Raw genomic sequence first — 23024 nt, forward strand, 5'->3', positions numbered from 1 at the left:
TTTGGTTTGGCCTGAGACACCACCGTCGAACTTGCTCCGCGAAACAAAGAGAAAAATACCCCCACAATCTTGAGCCTCTGAGACGACACTAAAAAAGCCAGCTACATTTCAGATCGTCTGTATTGGGAAGCTGATAAAATTCTTTGTGACCTTGAAGGAGAACCGCCACTAAAAAACAAAAAAAAAACAATATTTAGCAACAACTTTCCCTGATTTTTTTAATAGGCAACTTTTTGTTATTTATTGACCGTCCAAAAAGTTGCTATATTTTTTAAAAATGAAAACCAAATATTATTTTTTCTTTAAAAACACAGCTTAATCCAAAAAAAAGCTAAACCTTGAGGCGCTGTCGGCAAGAAAATTAATTGGATAGTAAGTGTCGCATTTTCAACCAACTGACCAAAAGAAAATTGGTCCGTGTCGAAGTGAGCTAATGGCACGAAGAAAAGACAAAAAAAATGGAGGGGAAGTGGGTTTTGTTTGAGGTGTTAACCCTTAAGACTCGGGCATTTTGTCACCTAAAATGCATATTTATAAGGAGCATGATGGTCTCTTAGATAATCCATCATCTCCAGGACTTGTCAAGGGTTAATGAGCTCCCACATAATAGATGGTGGTGACTGAGCCATAAAGTACTACTTCTTTGTGTGGGAGACAATGGAGCTAAATAAGCAATCTGTACATAAAGATTGCAGGGTAAGAGGCGAAGGGATGAAGAAAGCAATAACTTTGTTCTAGCCAGTAGTTAGGCAGTTTAAAATACAGGGTGATATGTCAGTATCTTTCTAAATTTGTCAATGTTAAAATGGGGGTTGTGGGGGTTTTTTAAAAAAAATCTTGGAAGGTTTTATAATTTATATGTAAGTATGTAATGCTGCAAAAAATAGCAATCTAAAAATAAAGATTGCAACATGATGGGAAAATTGTTTTAAACCACTCAATTTTTTTTTAAAAAAAGCCAATTAAGAGTTTTCTCGGACTCAAGTGAGGTCTAATGTTTTTAAAATGTTCATCCTATTTATTTCCCCTTGCTGCAATATGGCGGTGCTATTTTATCTTTTGTCCCTGACAAGCAGCATTGTATATTTCCTTTACAGGACCTTTCCATTCTAATGCCATTTTCTACCTCCTCCCAAGTGGAGGGTAAAAGAAGGGGGGGAGTGGAGTTAACCCTATAGTAGTGACTAATGGGAGGTTCTTTGAATCTCCGGCACTCCGCGGACAAATTCCTTTCTCCCCCCCTCCAACTGTGTATGTTAAATAGGTTCTAGTCTATAGAACTGACATAATATGCTACAAATTGTGTATATGGTGGGGATTGTATTGCTATAGTTTCCTCTTAATAGATTCTAAAGCCTCTTGCTTTTTTTCCTAATTGCCTGTGCTTCTAAAATGGCGTCGCTGCCTCTTTCCTTCCTCATGTACAAGAACCCACAAGGCTTGCTGGGCAAGGGAGCTGATGTAAGCAGCTTGTAGTAAACTCCTCCCCCTGAATAGCTTGTGTTTGGCGCCCCAAGCAAGCAGACATGAAATGGAGGAAGGAGAGATGATGGGGGAGGGGAGAACGCCTTAACCTTCCCCTTCATCACCTTTCAAAAAAACCGATCTAATGAAATTCCACTCCCACTTCATATATAGGAGGAGATCTTTAGATACAGCTTGATAAGTGCAAAGTATTATCATAAATCCACAATGTGTTTTTTTAGGTTTCAACATCACATGAGCTTTGGATTTCAGTTATTTCTCCCATGTTTGTCTGCTGTACTTGTATTAGGAAATTTTTGTCAAGTGCTTATGTTTAGTATTAGGCAGGCAAACTGTTTTGTGTCTTTTCCTTCTCTTTTTCCCCTTCCCCTTTTTCATCTCTAGGTTTCTTTGAGGGTGGGCTTGACTGGGAAAGCATGTTCAGACAAATTAATTGCTGAGATGAAATGCTACCACTGGACCCCAAATCTTTTGCGAGTGTCAATGACACTTGCTGGAAAAGTTATAAAAGGGGGGGTGTCTGCATTTTCTCCAGCCACATGCACACAGCTGGGGGAGGGGGTAAGTTTTGTCTTAATTTGCCACATTCCACAGTTCCTGTACAATGTACTAGGAAAGAAGTTATCATTAGGAAAAATGGGAATCCAGCACTTGTATTACCTCATCAAAGGGAGGGGAACAGCCACAATTCCACCTGGTAAGCAAAATCTTTCTGGTATTAATTACATTTCACAACCTTCATTTCTGTTCCAGACCACTTTGTTTTATTTTTATTTTTTTGCTGCTGTTCTCTTCCATTGTCAGCGCCATGAAGTGACACCTACTGATGCATGCAGGCTGTTAAGGGTGTTAAATGTTTGCCAATCTGCTTAGGACACTAATGTTTAAGTTGGTTAATTCCTTAAAACAGGAGGAATCTGGATTTTTAAAATGGGTCTGCATGAACATCAAAGAGCATTTTAGAGATGCTGCCCTTGTGACTTCCCCCATTAAGCACTGGGGCCTTTACTTTCTGTGGGGAATGTTTCACAAAGCAGAATTTAAATGCCTCCATCTACACCTCCGGTGGTAGCATTTCATATTGTAACACTCCCCTCCCCGAAAGAACAAATGACACTCTTCTGGCTAGAAGTCTTTATAGCACTGAGGCACTTGTCATTTCTCGTTGAAGAATATTTCAAAGTGCCTTATTAAGAAAGACACCTAGTGTCAGGTTAACTTGTGTTTGGGAGTGGGGAATAGAATGAGGTAAGCTATATAATACAAGCTTCTTAAAAGTAAACTTTGCAGAAGACAATTTCATCTCAAAATGCGGGTATTGGGTAATGTTCAGATCGTGCACCGATTAAGTGGGCCTTTAAATTTCAAAACTGATAACGCTCCATTAGAGGTGAAGTGATCTTAGGAGAATAAAACATACTGTCCACAACAGTTATGGGATAACTAGCAGCACTGGTGCATCAAGAATAGTTCCTAATAGGCTTTAGATCCTTAAAGCACAACAGCAGATGTTCATAATGGTTCATTCAGTAAAGACACATCAGAGTGATAATTCCAATACAGTGTGAGCTTAAAAGGTATAATAAAAACTAGCAGTGTCATTGAACTGCTAAAATTCTATTTTAAAAGTTAAGGAATTCAGTTTTAAGATAAGCAAAGTGTTGGTGTGAGTAGCAGCCTTTCTGGAAGCACAATGGCTTAACTAGGAATTTACCCTTAACTAGGAATGGCTCAACTAGGAACTCGTAAAAGTAAGGCAAGTAGTGTGGCGTAAGACCTCCCTTAAATCCATTGTTTGAAGGATTCCCTCTTAAGGAAAAACAATGCTTTAGAATCTTTGTTGGCTTGGTATTCTGAAATTTCAATTCTGGAAGCCTGGCAAAAGAGCTGCAGCCCAGTTAAGCATTATAAAGACTAGTGGTGCCACGGGCTTCAGAAGTCTTGGCCTGTTTCCTTATGGCTTAGCTTCTCTGCCAAAAGTTATACCTACATTATTAGGTCAGCCAGTGAGCTGGTGAGGCAATGAAATGTCACAAGACTTTGGGACAAGCTGGTTTAGATCCTGTGTGTGCATAGTGTAAAAACAACAGTCTGAAAAGTTGGCTCTTCCTTAGTAACTTCCCCACAAGTCTGGCATTCTTTTTCTTCATCTCTTAACCGCTGCCGAAGGAAACATGGACTAAGTTAGAACCTTGACCTAAATTTGATGGACAGTAGTACATGTAGTCTGGCCCCTTGCTTCCTGCACACTTTGTGAGGGAAAAGGTATTCCCTTTTGAGAAAATCATTCTTAACTGGAAATTTCAGTGGGGCCAATTTCCATGTAAGTGTAATTAAGCTTGGTGCAAACTAGAAACCTGAGTAATTAACATTTCCCGTAGTAGTTTTGGCAATTTGTCCGTTCTTTTTAGGAAATTTATTGGTGTTTAACATAATGCCATAAATTGGTCTGAAAGGTTTCGCAGGACTGCGGTCTCTGCAACAGCAGCCATGCAGCTTGAATTTAACAAGACCTATTTGGAAACAAATCCTCAACAGTGAGCTTTACTTTCAAGTCTATCCAGGATTGCAGCATTTAGTGTTTCTCTCAAATCTTGGCTCCATCTTAAAACCTGTGACATTAATTCAGGAGCTAACATAAAAAGAAAGATCAGTTGGATGCCATGAACAACGTTGCTTAGAGAAGTCAGTAAGCCTCAAGCTAGGTGGTTTTGCTTCTAAGTTAAAATGAAAACTGGCTTTTTGAATTTTGCACTTTTGAAATGCTGACCTCAAGTGGAATTGCTTGTTTGCTACAGTTCAGTTTCCCCATACTTGCTAGAGTGGAAATTCAGCACACTACCGTAGTGAACAGAGTACCTTTCAAAGAAAGTGAAGCAGACATACTTTATGTGGGAGTGGGGGTGATCTGAAAACTTGCAGTAAGCAACTGTCACTTCAGTAATTCCCTTGGGAACACATTTATTTAAGACACTTTGCTAACATATATTAATAGAATTGTAGGATATGAAGATGTCTTAATTGGATTAAAATCCCGAGTCCATTCTCTAAAACTGTAAGTATCAAATGACTCTCCCCATGGAGTCCAATCCTGGAGAACTTGTTTTCAGGACAATTGGAGCATTTGGGAGAGGATAATGCTGAATAGATGAGTAGACATGCTTAGCTTGTGGTTCCAGTATCGCCTGTATCTTCCTAGTTGGTTCTCCGTCCAGTTTTTGGCTTTCTATGGTACAGCCAACATGTTACTTATGCTTCAGCAAGCCCAAATTCTGTAGTGTTTTTGTAAAAAGATTGACAGGAGTCTCTGCAAGATAGCAAAGTAATACAATGGGAGCAAATAACTCTTGAGTAATCGGCTTGCTTCTTGCTTGTATGGCAGCAGTTGACACAAGGCATTCTTACAGGAGTGCCTTGTGGGGAACTGCTTTGAGGTTCCTTGCATAACTTATTTTCCAAATCCATGCTTTTGGTTTAGAAGTAGGGTGGAAGTTGGTAATTTTTAACTTTACGCAATTTATGAACATGGATGAAACATTTAAGCATTAATTCACAGTTGTCCTAATAAAAAATGTGTTCTCTTTAGCGACGGTACAACATGCTACAGCGTTTTTATTGCAAGTTGAGTTTTTGCTGACACCTTAAATTACAGAGGTGTCAGATATCTGCATTTTTAAAAAACAAACTACCTTGCAATTATTATTTTTTCCCCCTCTTGACCTTTGATATACGCTATGAAAGTGGCATAATGTTTAATTTCAAAAAGGTTTGTATATGATCAAGGAACCAGTACATTTAACTGCCTAGTGTTATATCTGCCTCTGGAAGCATTTCTAAGTGTGAAAAGTAGTTTTGTTAACTGTTAAGGAATGAATGCTGAGACTTCCCTTTTTTATGTTCATCTGGCATTTTACTATTTTTTGCCTCTTTTTTTTTTTGGTTTTTCAAAATAGGAGTGGCATGACTGAGTGCAGATGTATTTAGAATTTGTTCCGAATGGTGTTCTGAGTCTTAAATAAGACAGAGTTTGATTGAATTCCTATGTTTTCAGTCTGCTCTTTGAAAAGACGGCTTACCCTTTCAAGGTTTTTTAAAAACGAAATGAAGGCTTTGATCCTAAATGGCCCTTTATTCGTATTTATTGGGGGGGGGGTATTTTTGTGGTTAGTATTTGGAATATGTTACCTCTAATTTGGAAGAAATTTTTTTTAAGTGCCAACTGTGTTTCACACTGGATCTGTTTGCTTGGGCACTACGTAGTAGCTCTTGTGCCAAGTTGTAGTAAAATCGTGTCCCTGTTTGCAAATACTAGAACTGTATAGACTGGAGACAAGCACAGTTGCCATTTCTGGTAAGGTTACTGAGGGTTGGATTTATGTGCATGTTAATGAGTACAGGCCCTAAAATCTTCCCCTGTGTGCCTTATTGGGAAATATAGCATATATTTGAGGTTTAGTCAGCTACAGGAAGATTATCGGAGTATACTGTTGTTGACTTGCCAGGATCTGACATGGCCCTTATTTTTCTGAATTGCATGTCACATTTCAATACAGTCATACCTTGGGTTACAGACGCTTCAGGTTGCGTATTTTCGGGTTGCGCACCGCGCCGAACCCAGAAGTACCGGAACGGGTTACTTCCAGGTTTCGGCACATGCACAGAAGCGGCGAATCGCAACCCGCGCGTGCACAGACGCAGCGCTGCGGGTTGTGAATGTGCCTCCCGTATGGAACTAGTTTTTCTAATGGAGGATGAATGTTGACCAGTTTTTGGCTTCATAGCAAAACCAGCTCTGTATAACTGACACTGTCAAACAGTTAAAACAATCCTAATGTGCTAAGAAAAGAATGGGCATTGCTGTATCCACATTTACAAATGAAACAGCATTCCCCCACCCCCATTAGTAGTAGTACTGTTAACTTTTGTATGGCTTTGTGCAGCCTGTTTGCTTGGGAACAAGTTCTGCAGAGTTGAATTGTTACATGCATAGTTACCGTACAGGGAATGGAAACTTCATGATGAGCATGGATTTTGAATGTATCTTTACTAATCCTGTGTGATACACCTGGAATGACTGCGAAACTCTTAACTCTTCAGTTTGTTGAGATGTCATAGCAATGTCTTGGTCAAATAGGTTATTGTTTTACAGCTGTGTAGTAGAGGAGAGGGTCAGAGCTGCAGAGAAAAAGCTGGCAGTATGAGATTGAGAGCTGTGAGTCATAATTAGAAATAAGAATAATTCTGCTAAAATTATATCTTGAAATCAAACACATTGCCATTTTCATAGCGTTCCTTTTCAGAATCTAACTATGTACCTTGGAACATATGAAAGGTTTCAACTTGTTTCTAAGCTGTTAAAGTAGCTTGCTGCCATCATATTCCCTACTCTAGCTTTTTTAATTTACAGTAAGTACATGTACCCCAGCCCTTGGTAAATTGCCTCTCTAAACCCTTCATTAGTAAATTGTCCATAATCCTTGCAGGATTCTATTACAGGACGTGTTGCTTTGAAAACTTCTTTCAAGTCATCATCTAACACAGATTACTTTTCAGAGTATTGACTCTTAATCTGTCAGCAGTATTTAGTGGGGCAGCTTCTGTACAAAAATAATTATACGGCATTTGCAATCCTAATACTGTAGCTTTGTGCATATGCAGGGAAATGACATCTTTTTTGAAGGGGCTAACTTAGGTTAATGTTCTTTATAGGGGGGGAGATGTAATTCATAGCAGCTGAAAGCTCAGCAAACGGGACCTGTGATATCTTCAAAGTGTTGTGGCATAAGAGAACCTAGAGCCAATCTAATCAGAAATAAGGAGGCGCTAGCTCATGAAAGCTTGTGCCATAATACATATGTGCTATTTTTTCTGAAGTGTCACAGGACTTTCTCATAAATGTGGCGCTTTAACCTGGAGTCCAGTAAACCCTGATTAAGGTCAGTGTCATACTGCTCGTTAGGGGACTTAAAATTACTTGCATTACTTTACATCTAATGTCCAATGTACTTTACTAATACACCTAAATTCATGCATGAAATGGATGTGGGAAACATAGTCACAAACCCATAGCTATGGAGCCTGGAAAGTTGAGAATGGACTGTTTATAGAATTACCAGTCTCACAAGGTTTGTAGCGCACATCAATACTTTAAATTATAGTCCATCTTTGTAGCGGATCGAATGGCAACAAAAGGAGAGACACTCAAACACAGGCGTGGAACACCAACTAGTTAAACTTACTACCTCAGTTCTCCACATTGCAGATGTAGGTGTTCTCAGTGTTCCACTGCTTGCAAGGCCAGGGAGGTTGGGCAGACTGAAGTTGCTGAAATTGTACATAAGTAACATGCATATTTTTTGAATTTCTCCTGGGAATGTAGTGCTGGAAATTGCCAGATTGACAGCTCTGGAGACTGAAGTCCTCTCTTCACCGCCACAGCAGGCTGAGCCCAAGCATCATCAGTGCAAGTCTTCGTCACCAGTGTATTGCTGCCTTGCATGTGAAAGGCCATATTGTGGGGTGAAAGGGGGAGTTCAGTCTCCAAAGCCCACTTGGTCATTTGGCCTATCCACTACAGGGTGAATTCATAAACATGGACCTTGAATGCAAATGCTTCAGAACTGGACTGAAGCCACGCAAAAAGATCTTCAAGCAACCACAAGCTGGTAACACCTTCCAATCTCCTGCTCAGTTGCCCAGCTGTCCTTGGATTTAATTTTCCATCATATGAGTGCATAATAACCTATTGATTATCACCAACAGTGGACTCACTTTTTAAAATAACCAAATTCAAGGATTTAGAAGAATGTAGGACCTCTCCTGGACCCTATTGATTTAGGGGGAAATCTCAGGCACTGAAAAAAAGCAGGCCTATGAGAAGATCTGGATTTTGTAGTCTAGTCCTGTATTTTAAAAAAACAACTTGAAACCACACTTGCTGGGAGATAATGCCTCCACAGAAGGCAGCTCGAGTCAACAGTCCAATTTCACATTGAGAGTGAACACAAAGGTAGTTTTAGTCTTCCAGGCAGCTACATATATTAATATGCTACAGACTTCTTGAACTGGAGAGTACATTTTTCAACGCAGACAGTTGCTACTGCATCAAACTTGCAAGGATTTAAGGTGCTTCAGAATGCATACTGTATTGCCATTAGATAACTGACATTTACATAGACGCAACCCTGTTTCAGATTGGCATCTGAGCCTGATCTAGTAGAAAGATGCTTAGCAGGTTGCTACAGGCTACCTCTTTGAACAATTTCAATAGCTAGCACACCTCTTGATGCAACTAGCTGTCCTTGCAAAGAAGATAGAAAATCAGGAAGCCCCAAATCTTAACATGAAACTGGCATCTCACTGCCACTCTTAAGATTTGTGTTGGTCAATCATACATGGTACTCTTTCAGAGACTAATAAACCATAATGTGAGGAAGAGACGGTCTTGACTCGGGCATGATTTTATACCAGCAAGTTCCTACGTTGGCTACCAGAAGTTAGCTATAGAAACATCAGCTGCTCTTGGTTTAATTGCAGGGGGCACAGCTGGAGCACTGCACAGTCTCAAACCAGCTGCCACCCATAATGTGTGCTCGTGAGAGAGAACCATGCACTGGATCAGATTTAAACTAAATTGGCTTCCCTTGCTACAATTTAGCTCAATTGCTACCCATGACCAGACACTGCCCTGTGCTTTGGGGCCTTGACAATTAGCAGCTATATAGTATAACAACTGGCCCTGAAAGTTGAGAAGTACATTAAACATTAGGGGAAGTTGCCAGTAAAAGAGCATGACTCGTGAACCTCTTCAGGTAGCTTTTACCATAAAGCTTGCACATCCGCTGACAGCCCCCTTTATTGTTGGCAGCATAGAAATGCATATGGCCATGGGCTTTTTTAAATCACACAGCTTCAACTCTTGACTCGCACAGAATATACCATTGAAACACTGCTTTCTGAGCATAGCAACTTCATGAGCCCTTTCCTCAGAAAAGGGGTTGTGCACTTGGCTGATGACCCCCATTGGAATATAGGACCTTTCCTATGAGTGCTTGATGTTGCTGCTCATGGCAATAGAAGTGCTGTGGGTTAATGACAGAGTTGAATGTACACCTGAAGGTGCTAGTGTAACAACAAGAGGTTGCTGCTCCTTTTACAATAATGGCAGTGGAGGAACAAGAGAGAGGGCCCTTGGATCTTGCTTGGCTGTTTCCTGATATATGAAGCAATGGACAATTGCAAGCTGCTAGGTCCAAGAAGCCTTTATGTGACCCAGTGAAATAATTACATCTAAGCAACTGTTGTAAATGCTTGTTCAGTGCACTTGCCCGTTTTAAATGGGTGTGCTCTTCTGTGTGCTGTATTCCTGTAAAACAAATACTTAGAGTGGATGTCAGAAATGTTACCACCAATAAAACTAGATTCTGGTATATTGCCTCTCACTCTTCTCGTGAAGTTTTATATTTTAGCCTGGCTATATCTCACTGAATTATTTACAGTGTTCTTTTTAGAGTCAGGCCTACATACTCCAGTATGAATAATCCTGCCTTAAAGATAGGAGAGGAGAAACTTCAGTTGTGCTCCTGTGTGCTTGAGAGTATGCCCCACTGAACTATAAACTTGCATAGGATTGTGCTATGAAGTTCGTAAAAGTTATAAAATCTTATGGTATTAGTAGGGAAGAACTCTCAGAACATTAGGTAGAAAGACATTTGTTGTGACTGAAATATATGAGGTTTGGACTGCATGTGGCGAAACACAAAATGTTTATTTTTTAAAAAAATACTTGTTGGAAACAAAATATCTTGTAATGGCCTTCATATTTCACCAACACTCGTTCAAAGGTCATGGTGATCAACAAAATGGCAAACAAATTATCAGTGCAGAGGGTAGCATTTCTTCACTGTTTCTCACTGTCTTTCGTTATCTCTTTGCTTACTGCTCCTTTGTACTTTCCAAAGTTTATATGATTGAGGAAGCTGCTTGTTGGCTCAAAGAATAGGATAACTCTTCAGTGCAGATCTTGATCCTTTCTCTGCACTGTACATTGACTCCTGAAAACTTTTATCTAAAGAGGAAACATGATAATACTTTGCACTTACTAGAATTGAAAGCTACCCCCTGAAATTTTCTCTCACTTTTTTTTTTAGCAAAGGGAAGGTATAGTTTTAACTGTTTTGAGGAGTTAGAACTAACTGTAGAACGCTCCTTTTCTCCTGTATTTTATCAGAATTTCCAACCATGGGTTCCAGACCGATAGACCCAAAGGAACTCCTGAAAGGACTGGACTGTTTCCTTGGCAAAGATGGAGAAGTCAAAACACACGAAGGAATCACTAAAATTTTCAAGTAGGTTTCTAGTGTTAAGGGTATAATTGAAAGGCTTGTGACTCCTAAAAAGTGATGGCTTACTAAAACCTTACGTTGTACATGTGATGTAAGAACCCTCCAGCGTAGTTTACAGCTGTTCAGCTATGGAAGGCATCCCCAAACTCTGCCCTCTAGATGTTTTGGGACTACAGCTCCCATCATCCCTAGCTAACAGGACCAGTGGTCAGGGATGATGGGAATTGTAGTCTCAAAACATCTGGAGGGCCAAGGTTGAGGAAGCCTGACCTTGCATATAATTCTGAAAACTAGGTCAACTTACTGGGTGAGCTGGAATTGACAGAATTTGAATTCCCTTCTCTCAACAAATGTATCTGTGTGTGTCACCCCACCCCACTGAAAAAGCTCCCCTTTCCTTACAAATATTATCTGGTGACTATACACAGTCTCATCTTCTGGATGGCCTGCTTGCAGTAGTAGTTAATATTTCCCTTTTCTCCAATTTTAGCTTGATGAAAGATGCCCAGAAGATGGTCAGTCGCTGCATCTATCTGAACATCTTGTTGCAGACCAGAACACAAGACATACTCTCAAAGTAAGGACTTTTGAATGCTTCTAATGAATAGAATTTGGTCTGCTAGTTCCAGAGGCAGAGGGGAGTTCTGTGGATTAAGTCTAAGAAAGGGACTGGGGTGGACTTCTGACTCATGTCGCCACCTCCAGCAAAAGGAATATGCTTTCTATAATTACGGATGCCACTGAATTGTCCAGTCACTCACTTTACTTCACATATTTTGCATTTTATGTTTTAACCCACCCTGTGGCCTCTCGATGATACATAAATAAATAATACTGAAATAAATAATAATAGTTAGCAAGGTGAGCCTACCTGTATTCAGGATATTCATATCCCTGCTTTGCTTTTGCCTGTCTGTCCGCCTCCCAGTTAGTCTTACAAATCCTAGGCACTCGTTGCAACCATCTAGGAGGAACGGTGAGCAAAGCACTTATCTCAACAAAGTGTGTTCCCCTCTTTCTGCAGATTCATCAAGGTTGGTGGCTACAAGCTTCTCAACACGTGGCTGACCAGCTCAAAAGCAGCGAATAACGTGCCCCTCCTGCAGCAGATCCTGCTCACCCTACAACACTTACCCCTTACTGTGGATCATCTGAAACAAGTTAGTCAATGAAACAGCTTTGGACGTTGCTCTTCACCCTTGCCCTTGGGTTTCAGGGCAGCAGAAATGCCCTGTGGCAAGGTGGGTGGGCCAGGAGGGCTTGGCCTTTTTCTCGGGATCACACGCCTTTCCCAAAGCCAGTACCCCCCTGGGTGCGGTAGTAGAAACCTGACACGCATTGTTTCAGCCTGGCATTTTGCTTGATGTGATAACCTATTTTTTCCTCCCACCCTTTCTATTTCAGAACAATACTGCCAAGCTGGTCAAGCAGCTCAGCAAGACAAGTGAGGATGAAGGTAAAAACCTGTTCTCTGGACACTTGTAGAATTCTGACACATGCCCTCTCAGGGGCTGCACCCTTACATTGGTTATCACTATATTCCAGCAGCTCATTCAATGCTTATGTCTCTCTCCTTTCCAGAGCTTCGCAGACTGGCTTCAATACTGGTCAGCGACTGGATGGGTGTCATCCGCTCCCAGAGTAGCTCCCAGCCTACAGGTGAGTGACTCTGTGCTGTCTCACAGATGCTTAGGTTAAGTTTGTAATAGCCAAATCTGGCTGTTAACTGGTCTCATCCTTCAGAACTAAGAACAAGTGTTTCCCAAACTCTGGTCTCCAGCTGTTTTTCGACTACAACTCCCATCATTCCTAGCTAACAGGACCAGTGGTCAGGGATGATGGAAATTGTAGTCTGATTGGTATATTCACACATTGTTTAAAGCAAGTACATCCCGAAAGGGCCAGGAAGTATTCCGACTTTAACCCTTCTGACCTTCATTCTTCCTTGCAGAGCGAGACAAGAAAAAGCGGAAGGAGGAGAATAAAGGCAAATCACCCGTTCAGGAGAAGCCTCAGGAGGCCAAATCAGAAACCAAGCCTGAAGAGACCCCTGAGAAGAAGAAAGAAAAGCCAAAATCTCTCCGCACTACAGCGCCCAGCCATGCTAAGTTCCGTTCCACCGGTAAGTGCTGGCATAGTCATGCTTAATGAGGCAGTATGGTGTAGCATTTAAGAGTTGGACTAGGACCCTGGGAGAGCAGAGTTCAAATCCCAACTCAGCTGTGGAGCTCACGAGGTCACCTTGGGCCAGTTGCAGCCTCTCAGCTTAGCCCCACCCCACCAAGTTGTTGTGAGGATAAAATGGGGGGGGGGACACTGTGTATGCCACTCTGAGCTACTTGGGAGGAAAGGTGGGATATAAATGTAGCCAACAAAATAATATGTTTTTGAGCAAAAATACATTCTAGAAACAGCTGGCTTGCAGTCTTGGATAGGCAGGCAGACCATACTTGCAGAGCCTATTCTGGGATCATTGCAGCTGTTGTTGGAAACAGTTATGACACTGAATGTTGCCGTTAACTTGCAGGGCTGGAAATGGAGACTCCATCCCTCCTTCCAGTAAAGAAAACTGTCAGTGCTGCAGTAACCTCGGACAAATACAACTTGAAGCCAATACCACTGAAGAGACAGAAGTAAGTCCTTGGATCCTAATGATGACTTCATCTCATTGCTCTTAACTACTTGTCGATTGGAGGATCTCAACCCAGCATTGGGAAAGCCTCAATTATTCCTGTTGAGCCAGCACTTTCCTAAGTTGTAACATCAACTCTTTCAGGAGGCGGGAGTTGATGGTGACAGGCGGCCTTTTGTTTGTTATCTGTAGTGAATGAGGTGTAATAGTTGGAGAAAGTGGCTCAAGCCATTCTGTTCACAGATTTTTAGATATGCTGGAGCAAGGAAGTTTGGAATAGTGATAGAGCAGAATCTGGATTCACACTGCCCTGGGATCTTCTGATAAAAGGGCGGGCTGTAAATTGGATAAATAACAACAGCAGAGACGTTTGTTAGACAAATAAAGTATGCAATTTGTGTCTCCAAGACAATTTGTCTACTACAAGAGATATAAACTCCCGAAACTGATGGCGACCTTCCTAGTACCCCCTCCTCTTTTAACTGACTGGGTGCCTTTTCCTCCTGCAGCACATCTACTCCCATTGCAGAAAACCCACCTGCTGAGAAGAAATACAAGCCCCTCAATACCACCCCTAACACTACCAAAGAGATTAAAGTCAAGATCATCCCCGCACAACGTAAGCTTCTCTAATGTTTGGGTTTTTTTAATGGTTGTTCACACCATTGTGTCTTACCCAGAAAGCTTGTCCCAGGTAGGAAAGGACCTATGGAGTAACATGCACTACAGAGGCAGCTAGAATACCAGTGCTCTGACCTTCCTCATGAGTGAGGCTGTTGTGGCTGCTGAATGTTTCCGAGGCTGCAGACCTTGCCATGCTTGCTTGGGAGTAGCTCCCGCTGAGCACGGTGGGGCATCTTATGACTAAACACGCTCAGGATTGCACTGATGAGGGAATTTGATTACAGTATTGCTTTCAACCCGTTTTTCTCCATTCATCCCCAGCTATGGAAGGTTTGGGCTTTTTGGATGCCCTAAACTCTGCCCCTGTCCCAGGGATCAAGATCAAGAAGAAAAAGAAAGTTTTGTCTCCAACTGCAGCAAAGGTGAGAGGAACCTGTTACCGTATTTTTCGCCCCATAGGGCGCACCGGCCCATAGGGCACACCTAGTTTTGTGTTTTTTTGGGGGGGGGGGAATAAAGAAAAAAAAATTATTTCCCCCCAGGCTGGGGATAGAGGCAGCTCTGCGCAAGCCGTGGGAGGGCTCCCGCGGCTTGCGCAGAGCTACCCAAAGCCCGGGTGCGACTGCTCAGCGCGCCCAGGCTTTGGGGTGCAGGCAGCTCTCCGCAAGCCGTGGGAGCCCGGCGGGAACTCCCGCAGGCTCCCAAGGCTTGCAGATAGCTTCCTGAAGCCTGGAGAGCGAGAGGGGTCGGTTCGCACCAACCCTTCTCGCTCTTCAGGCTTCAGCAAAAGCTTGCATTCACCCCATAGGACGCACACACATTTCCCCTTCATTTTTGGAGGGGAAAAAGTGCGCCCTATAGGGCGAAAAATACGGTAATAATAGGAATTGTTGTTGTTGTTGTTGTTGTTATTATTATTATTATTATTAATACTTTGCCCCTCTGGCTGGGTTTCCCCAGCCACTCTGGGCAGCTCGCAACAGAATGTTAAAAACGCAATCAAACATTAAAAATTTCCCTAAACAGGGCTGCCTTCAGATGTCTTCTAAAAGTCAGATAGTTGTTTATCTCCTTGACATCTGGTGGGAGGGCGTTCCACAGGGCGGGCACCACCACCAAGAAGGCCCTCTGCCTGGTTCCCTGTAGCTTCACTTCTCATAGTGAGGGAACTGCCAGAAGGCCCTCAGAGCTGGACCTCAGTGTCCGGGTTGAACGATGGGGGTGGATGTATCAATATGTATATTGATGGCCAAAGCCCCAACTTCCCCTACTGTTAACACCGTATCTGGCAATTAACTAAATAGAGGGTTGGGGTGTGTTTCTCAATCTTTAGTCAAGCCCCTTTGAAGGGAAGCCAGTTCAAGAAATGAGTGCCACCAAGCCAGCTTCACCAGAGCTTACCCCTGCATCAGAGCCAATGGATGTGGATAGACCTGGCACCCCTGTACCAGCTGTGGAGGTTCCTGAGCCAATGGAGACAAGTAAGGAATAGCAGGAGGGACGGCACATCCAGTGTAACTGTGTGTGTGTGTGTGTGTACATGGAGCAGAGCTTTTTACCTGATGCTGTGCTGAGTTTGTCCAGGAAGCCTTCACCATCTTAAAATTGCTGTCTCAAAGCGAGATCCTGAGCAGCTAGTGCATGGTGTCTAAAAGGCAACTGGCCTAAGGGATATACATGGCATCTGAAACAGGTTAGGGGTTTCCCCGCCTCTTCTGGCCCTGGTATTCGAAGCATGCGATGTCTCTGCATCTCTGTTGCTGAGCTTGCATGTGCTTGTGCTTTTGCAGACTCCTCTGAGCAGGGCGGATTGCTGGATTCCAAACCAGCCGATAGCCCGGTCGACTCAACCCAGCTGACAAAGAAGGGCAAGAAGAAGAAGACTGTGAGCTGGCCTGAGGAAAGCAAGCTGCGGGAATACTTCTACTTCGAACTGGATGAGACAGAGCGAGGTGAGTGCCCTGTTCTGGAGAGAAGGTTTGTGCAAATAAAAGGAATTTGAATGCGAAAACACACATGCCTAGCCCAGGGATTCCTTCTGCAGTGGCTAAGTCAAGGCCACGTGGCAGTGAAAACAATTATTCTGGTCACTCTTGGTTTTTCATCAAGCGTTTCTTTGCAAGCAGTAATGTCCAGGGTGTATTTCTTTGTTGAATTAAAGCTTTGAAATTCAGGAACCGAGGGTCCTCTAGGCTAACATATATTGTTTGCCGTGGGAAAATTTGGAGTTTCTCTGTTGTGCTGATCAACAGAAAGGATTGGTTTTCCCTTCCAAGAAGTTGGTGTGGGAAGGCAATAATGAACCTTCAGTGTTGGCACACGAGGGTCCCTAGCTGCATTGTTAAAAAGAGTTTTGCCAGATCTTATTTTAGGCTTACCTGTCTGCTCTGTCCTCACAGTCAATGTGAACAAAATCAAAGACTTTGGCGAAGCTGCCAAGCGAGAGATGCTGAAGGATCGCGAGGCCTTTGAGACAGCACGTCGGCTCAGTCACGATGCCATGGAGGAGAAGATCCCCTGGGTCTACCCGAAGCCCATTGACTTGCCTTCTCCACTGGTTCAGCCAGGAAGTGGGAGCCAGGAGAAGTTCACCCAGGCTGAGCGCGAGAAAGGCATTTTGCAGGAAATCTTTCTCTCCAAAGAGAGGTAGGTGAATTCCAGCAAATGTGCTGACATGTGCATTTTGAGCACTTGAGACCCTGGGTTAGATCCCTGTCATCTTCAGCAGATGACTTCCAGACTGAGTATAGGACACAGAAACTAGATGGAATGCGGACCTGACTATAGGCAATGCTCTAATTTTAACAAGGATTCAGTCATGTATCCTGGAAGACAGCAGTGGAGAAACCGTATTAGTTACATGGCTGGGAGAGGCAATTCCATGGCTAGTCCCATTTGGGGGAGGACCTGGGCAGTTATAGCTCTATCTTCCCGTTTCTTCTGCAGTATCTGGGCTCTCAGCAGTTCCCACCGTGCTTGTCCTCTCAAGTGTTCCTATGTGGCAGGAGAAGGACCTTTATTACGTAGGGCACTAGGTGAACTGTCCAGAGTTGGCCAGGGATTTCAAGTTTCTTGGCTTCCCTAGTTTCAGGCCTAGCAGTCTTAAGTTAGGCAAGGCATTATCTGTCTCTTCTCTCCCTGTATTAATTCCAGACTAATATTCTCTCTCCCTAGTGTTCCCGACAGTCCTCATGAGCCTGACCCAGAGTCCTATGAGCCAGTGCCGCCCAAGCTCATTCCTCTGGATGAGGTAAGTGCTTTCCCACTTTGGTGGTTTCCAATCCCCTGCTTTGAGCAGAGGAAAGCAAAAAAATAAAAAATAGTGGCTACAACAGGAGTGGGAGTGATAGCCAGGGCTAGTCTTGCAACTGTATAGCAGGCCAATATTTTATTTTTTTAAGAGCAGGACACTTGATAGACGAAAACTCCTAGGTTCCCTGTGCTAAGAAAGCATATTTAAGAAAGGGACCCAGAAACCCTGTGCTCTATGCCTATTCCCTGTCGCCTCTCTGTTGGTTTCCCTTCTGTGTAGTGGAAACAAGCTGGAGAAGGGGAATATTTTGGATCAGAAGCACAGCCGATCTCCCCTGGGCTAGAACAGCCGGCTCTCCCACCCACCCACCCGCCCCGTCTCCCTGGGTTTGAGCAGCCAGCTCCCCAGCAGCCAGCCTCTGCTGACTCCTTCTGTCTCCTCTGTCACCTCTCTCAGGAATGCTCCATGGATGAGGCTACCTACGAGGAAAGACTCGACCCAACCACCGCCTCGCAGTCTCCGGACGGAGCTGGGGGCTCGAAGCTGCCCCCGGTCCTGGCCAACCTCATGGGCAGCATGGGGGCAGGCAAGAACCCGCAGGGCCCCAACCCCAACTCCATCAACGTGCAAGAGATCCTCACCTCCATCATGGTAACTAGAACTGCCACATTGCAGTCTTTTGAACAGCAGAAAACCAACCGCAGCTGACCTGGCCTGCCATGCCTCCTTCTCACCTGCCTCCTTTGCAGTTGAGAAGCCGAATTTCTGCTGAACCAAACTATTGGCCCCATCTTACCGACACCTTCAAATAGGTGCAGAGACCAGAATCCTCCTCCTCCTCCTCCTCCTCTTCCCCTCATGAAATAAAAAGAGCAGGAGACTATCCCACACTGCGCCAGGAAGAGAAGCTGATAAATGGGATTCTGTCCTGAAACCCATTTTCTAGTGCCTTCCTTTGCGCAAAACCGGAGTAGCTCCCCTGCCCAGCTAAGCAGAGGTGTACGCAGGACCAGTGTAGCCAGTGGGGACAGGGTAGGCCAAGGCTGCAGACCTCCTTTCTAATCCCACGACTTATCTTCCCCATTTATTGCAGGGTGGCTCCAACAATCACAAAACAGAAGAGCTGCTGAAGCAGCCAGATTACTCCGACAAAATCAAGCACCTGCTGGGCAACTTGCAGGGTCAGCCTGGACCGGGTCCTTCAGGAGGTGAGTTGGTTTCATTTGCCACCTTAATCCCTCTGCCCCCCATGTTTCCATCAGCTGTCCTCCCAGATATGCCACACGGTTCCTCCCCACGAGTCTGTTGCATAAGGCACCATAGGGCTGCTTCCCCCCACTTTAAAATGGAGGCCTAAGTAAAGGACTAGGTGGCCCATCCAAGGGAGGACACACCAAAGCTTTGTGTTTGAATTCCAGGCTTACAGTGGCTAATGGGTTGGGTTTAGCCTGGTGGTTATGTAGAGCTGTTTCTCTCTCTCCTTTCTTTTTTCTTTCATATACAGCTGTTTTTCTCTGTTTCTCCTTTGCGATGGGACTTAACAGTTCCTTTCTTCTCCTTATAGTTCCTCACGGACTGCTTGGAACAGGGCCCGGTCCCGTCCCCAACGGATTTCCCCCGGGGCCCAAAAACATGCAGCTCTTCCCTCCTGTAGTTCCAGGACCTATGCCTGGTAAGTAGAGATGGGTTCTTCCTAAAAAGAAAAGGCCAGCATGGAATCATAGAATCAAAAAGCTGAAAGAGGGAGCATGAGAGTCATCTAGTCCAGCCCCCTGCAATGCAGGAATCTTTCACCCTCTGCGGGGCTTGAAACCGCAACCCTGAGATCAAGAGACTTGTGCTCTTACCAACCGATTTATTCTGGGATTGGGGGGGGGGGTTGGCATATTCCTGAAAAACCATTGTCAGTTGTGTTTCTTTGGCTAAACCCAAAGCCACGCTCATTGTGCTCCCCTTCTGTCTTCCCCAGGACCCCACGGGGGCCCAGTTGGTCCTAACATGCCTCCCGGCCCTGGCGTGCCCAGCGGGCCTCGAATGATGGGCCCACCCCCTCCCCAGTGTAATGATGGCTACTGGGACCCTCCCGACGGTGGCATGCGAGGTGGGCCCCATGGAGGCATGAGAGGCGGCAGCCCTGGTCCGGGCCCCGGGCCTGGCCCTTTTCACCGTGGGCGAGGTGGCAGAGGCGGAGAGCCCCCTTTCCGTGGACGAGGCGGCAGGCGGAACGGCGGCCCCCCTAATGGTAGGGGTGGCCCTCCCAACAACAGCATGGGCGGTGGCCATGGAGGGGGACACGGCGGTGGCGGCCACGGAGGGGGACACGGCGGCGGCCATGGAGGCCACGGAGGAGGGGGCCACCCCGGGGACCACGGCAGGGGCCACCCCGGGGACCACGGCCGGGGACATCCTGGCGGTCATCCAGGGGACCACAGCAGGGGACATCCAGGTGGTCATCCAGGGGACCACGGCCGGGGATATCCAGGGGACCACGGCAGAGGTCACCCAGGGGACCACGGCAGGGGACATCCAGGGGACCACGGCAGAGGTCACCCAGGGGACCACGGCTGGGGGCACGGAGGCGGCCATGGTGGAGGTAAATACTGGAAATTTTCAGTGCTCTTCCCTTGATGGGGTGGGATTTGCAAGGGTGTCAGCCCAGCATGCAGAGTTTCACAGGGAGGCAAGCAGCTGCTAAAAGAAAAAGCAAAGGGGAACAGAAATGTTTGAATACAGATTGTCCGTCCCCTTTGTCTTTGGCCCCTAAAGCAGATTCTTCAGATGTTAACAATGCTGCCCAGGGCATAGGATAGTCTCTTCACATTTACTTCTAATAGCATGCTTTCTTTTGAAACTTGTTTTGCCATCTTTGGTTCTTTGTGATGCATCGCATTCTGGGTCTGCGGGTGGCTGGGATGTAACAGCATGTTGAGGGAAGGGATGCATGCAAAGTTGCCCGAACTTCCTTCGCGCTGTGGCTGACTGCCCTGTCCCTTCCCTTTCGCCTCGCAGACAGGTCGGAGCGCCCCGTTTGTCGTCACTTCACGATGAAAGGCAGCTGCAGGTACGAGAACAAGTGTGCCTTCTACCACCCTGGCGTCAACGGGCCGCCCTTGCCCTAGTCGCAGGGCCCCGGGCCCCTCTCCCCAGCTCTTCTTAACTGTGGTATCAGCACACATTCCCATGTCACGGACTCTGGGACTTGAACCCCCAACTCTCGAGACTCATGCTGCATCCACCTTTTTATGGCTTCTGTGAGGCCCTTTAAACGTTTGGGGCAAGGGGGAGCCGACCACTCTCCCCTCCGCTGCTACTGATATGAACTGCCACATCCCCCACCCCCCAAAAAGAGGAAACCACTGGGAGGCACCTTCTCCGTCTGGTCTGTGGAGCGATGAGGCCACCCATGGCTGTGAAAGCACAAGAGACGTCGGGGCAGGATTTTGGGAAAAGTCGACCAACCTGTGTAAATATCCCTGTGAAAACCAGCAGAGGAGGAGGAGGAGGCACTGCAGCTCTGAAAGGCCTGCCTGGGCTGGGCTGTATTCCACCACAGATTCCCAGGAACCAGGCCTGCACTGAGGACTTTGCTTTTCCTCCGGCAGAACAGCTGGCCTCCACAGGCAAACGCTGCCGTTTTAGGAACACGCATGTGAGCCAGGGCGAGAAGCAGCCACTTCTGGATTATTCTGCGGTCGACGAATCTACAGCCCTGGTTGAAGGCCCATTGGGAGATGGGGGAATTCCAGTAGTTGCCACTTGCACAATACCTTACTGGTGCCCCAGCCTCTCCCCTTTGTCACATCTTCCCCACTGGCTGCAGAGATGCGGTTTCCTTTGGTGCTATGTTCTGTCATTAGGGGAAACCTACAAACTGTTTTCTATGAAAACTCAACCTTGACTCTAATGATTTAGGGGGGTAATTTTTGTTTTCCTGATTTATGTTGTTGGTTGTGGGTTTCTTTTTTTCCTTTTTTTTTAAGTGTCTCACAAGGTGTGGGCTTGTCGTTACATCTTATGTCTCCCGTTCTCCTTGAAGTGGGTGCAGTCGCCCCTCTCCTGAGGGCAAGGAAATGTCTCTTCTCTCTCTAAGTTTTGTATATTTTGTACATTAGTAATAAACATGGTGGGAAAATGAGTTATCTAATTTAACCCTTGTCGTCTGGGCTGACTGTTCTTTTCCCTGGCAAATAAATTACATTGTATTCATTGAACCAGGGCTCGAGGGGAAAAGGGGTGAATGGTTTTGAATTATTACCTGAACCAGCCAATTCTCCAGCATAGGCTGGCTTGAGCGGTGCTCTCATGGAACCATCTGTCCAAGAGTGTTTCTTTTGCAAAAGAAAACGGTAAGAGAGTTTTGCTCCACAAACCAGAGACACATCTCCAGCCTTCAGTTCCTGCAAGCTCACATGCAGCCGATGAAAGCGATTACATTCTCTAGGAACTATCTAGTTCCCCAGCAAAGTACTCTGAACCTTCTGTCTGTCCCAAATCTACTACCAGTGAGCCTAGTTTCTAGTACAGTGGTACCATGGTTTAGAACCATAATCGGTTCCAGAAGTCCGTTCATAAACCAAAACAGGTTGTAACCCAAGGCGTGCTTTCGCCAGTGGGGCCTCAAAAAAAAAAAAACTGTTTGTAACCCAAAAAAATAGAGTTGTAATCGAGAAAAAGTTCGCAAACTGGGACACACACTTTCAGGTTTGGCGTGTTTGCAAACCAAGGTACCACTGTATTACAAGAAGAAAAACTTCTCTCAATCCACTTTCTTCATACAACTCTGTCAAATGTCCCTGCTTGCTTTCTCCTGCTGTTCGTGAACTCCAGCCATTATTTTTCCACACAGAGTTGCTTCATTTAGGTTGCCCCTTTTTTGCACGTTTGCTAAAACAAGTTTGTTGTCGAGTGCTGAGAATTTTTAAAATTTCCTCTGAAGTTGAGCCAGGCAAGTTGGGGTTGACTCCCCTCTGCCACATAGGCCAGGCACCATCATGCAACTTGGCACCCGTCATCCCTGGCTGCTGTTGGGAGTCTCAACAACATGTAGAGAGGCCCACAGGTTTCACCAGACGTGCTGTAGTTCGAAGAGACCCACTGTCTTGGCCTGTGTGTCGTCTTCACTAAACATGTTTCTCTGGAGCCTTTCTAATCTTCTGATAATTTCCACATCCATTTCTTAACGTGCAGGCATTATCTTCCATAATGCTAATGTAAAGGATAATAATAAATTTTATTGATATCCCGCCCTCCCCAGCCAAAGTCGGGCTCAGGGCGGCTAACAACAATAAAATAGTACAACATTCTAAAAGCATTTCATTATAAAATTAATTCAACTCAAATTGATGGCAACCATTAGGCTAAAGTTCTGTGAAGATTGCCAAAGGAGGGAGTCAGGCTGTGCCCTGGTGGAACAGCTCTGCCTTGGAGGCCCTGCGGAAAGATGTCAAGTCCCACAGGGCCCTAGTCTCTTGTGACAGAGTGTTCCACCAGATTGGGGGCACAGCCGAAAAAGCCCTGGCTCTAGTTGAGGCCAGCCTAACCTCTCTGGCCTGGGACCTTCAGGATGTGATCTGGGCATAGTTAGCTTGTTTTCTGAAAGGGGCTTTCCCATTTCACACCATACATGAAACTGCAGAGCTACAAAACTAGGTATGTCATCAATTTTGGGGTAATATCTACCGAGGGC

At 45.0% G+C, this 23024-nt stretch overlaps 1 protein-coding gene across 9 annotated transcripts; it reads left to right on the top strand.

The window, feature by feature from the left end:
- The first annotated feature begins 237 nt into the window (after positions 1 to 237).
- On the top strand, positions 238 to 21487 carry PPP1R10 (protein phosphatase 1 regulatory subunit 10). 9 transcript variants are annotated; one of them, XM_083491384.1, is made up of 19 exons: positions 238 to 372; positions 10715 to 10832; positions 11320 to 11406; positions 11854 to 11989; positions 12234 to 12285; positions 12411 to 12488; positions 12781 to 12951; positions 13357 to 13462; positions 13971 to 14080; positions 14407 to 14507; positions 15419 to 15566; positions 15876 to 16037; positions 16485 to 16731; positions 17260 to 17335; positions 17795 to 17989; positions 18432 to 18546; positions 18903 to 19010; positions 19308 to 19931; positions 20348 to 21487. In XM_083491384.1, exons 2-19 carry the CDS (start codon positions 10726 to 10728, stop codon positions 20455 to 20457), a joined length of 2733 nt encoding a protein of 910 aa, XP_083347510.1. In that variant the 5' UTR covers positions 238 to 372; positions 10715 to 10725; the 3' UTR covers positions 20458 to 21487. The 9 variants fall into 9 exon arrangements, with proteins under 9 accessions (XP_083347510.1, XP_083347513.1, XP_083347515.1 ...); XM_083491387.1 differs by having other exon boundaries at positions 19308 to 19580; XM_083491386.1 differs by lacking the exon at positions 238 to 372 and adding an exon at positions 782 to 3808 and having other exon boundaries at positions 19308 to 19580.
- The last annotated feature ends 1537 nt before the right edge of the window (positions 21488 to 23024 follow it).

The sequence above is a fragment of the Podarcis liolepis genome (assembly GCF_965112155.1).
Source record: "Podarcis liolepis genome assembly, chromosome: 2".
Taxonomy (NCBI): Eukaryota; Metazoa; Chordata; class Lepidosauria; order Squamata; family Lacertidae; genus Podarcis; species Podarcis liolepis.

Bases quoted from the DNA above. Each gene is read 5' to 3' on its own strand.
- PPP1R10 (XM_083491384.1), top strand. From the start codon at position 10,726: ATGGGTTCCAGACCGATAGACCCAAAGGAACTCCTGAAAGGACTGGAC. The intron at 11,407-11,853 runs GTAAGGACTTTT...CTCTTTCTGCAG, and splicing joins ACACAAGACATACTCTCAAA to ATTCATCAAGGTTGGTGGCT. The intron at 18,547-18,902 runs GTGAGTTGGTTT...TTCTCCTTATAG, and splicing joins TGGACCGGGTCCTTCAGGAG to TTCCTCACGGACTGCTTGGA.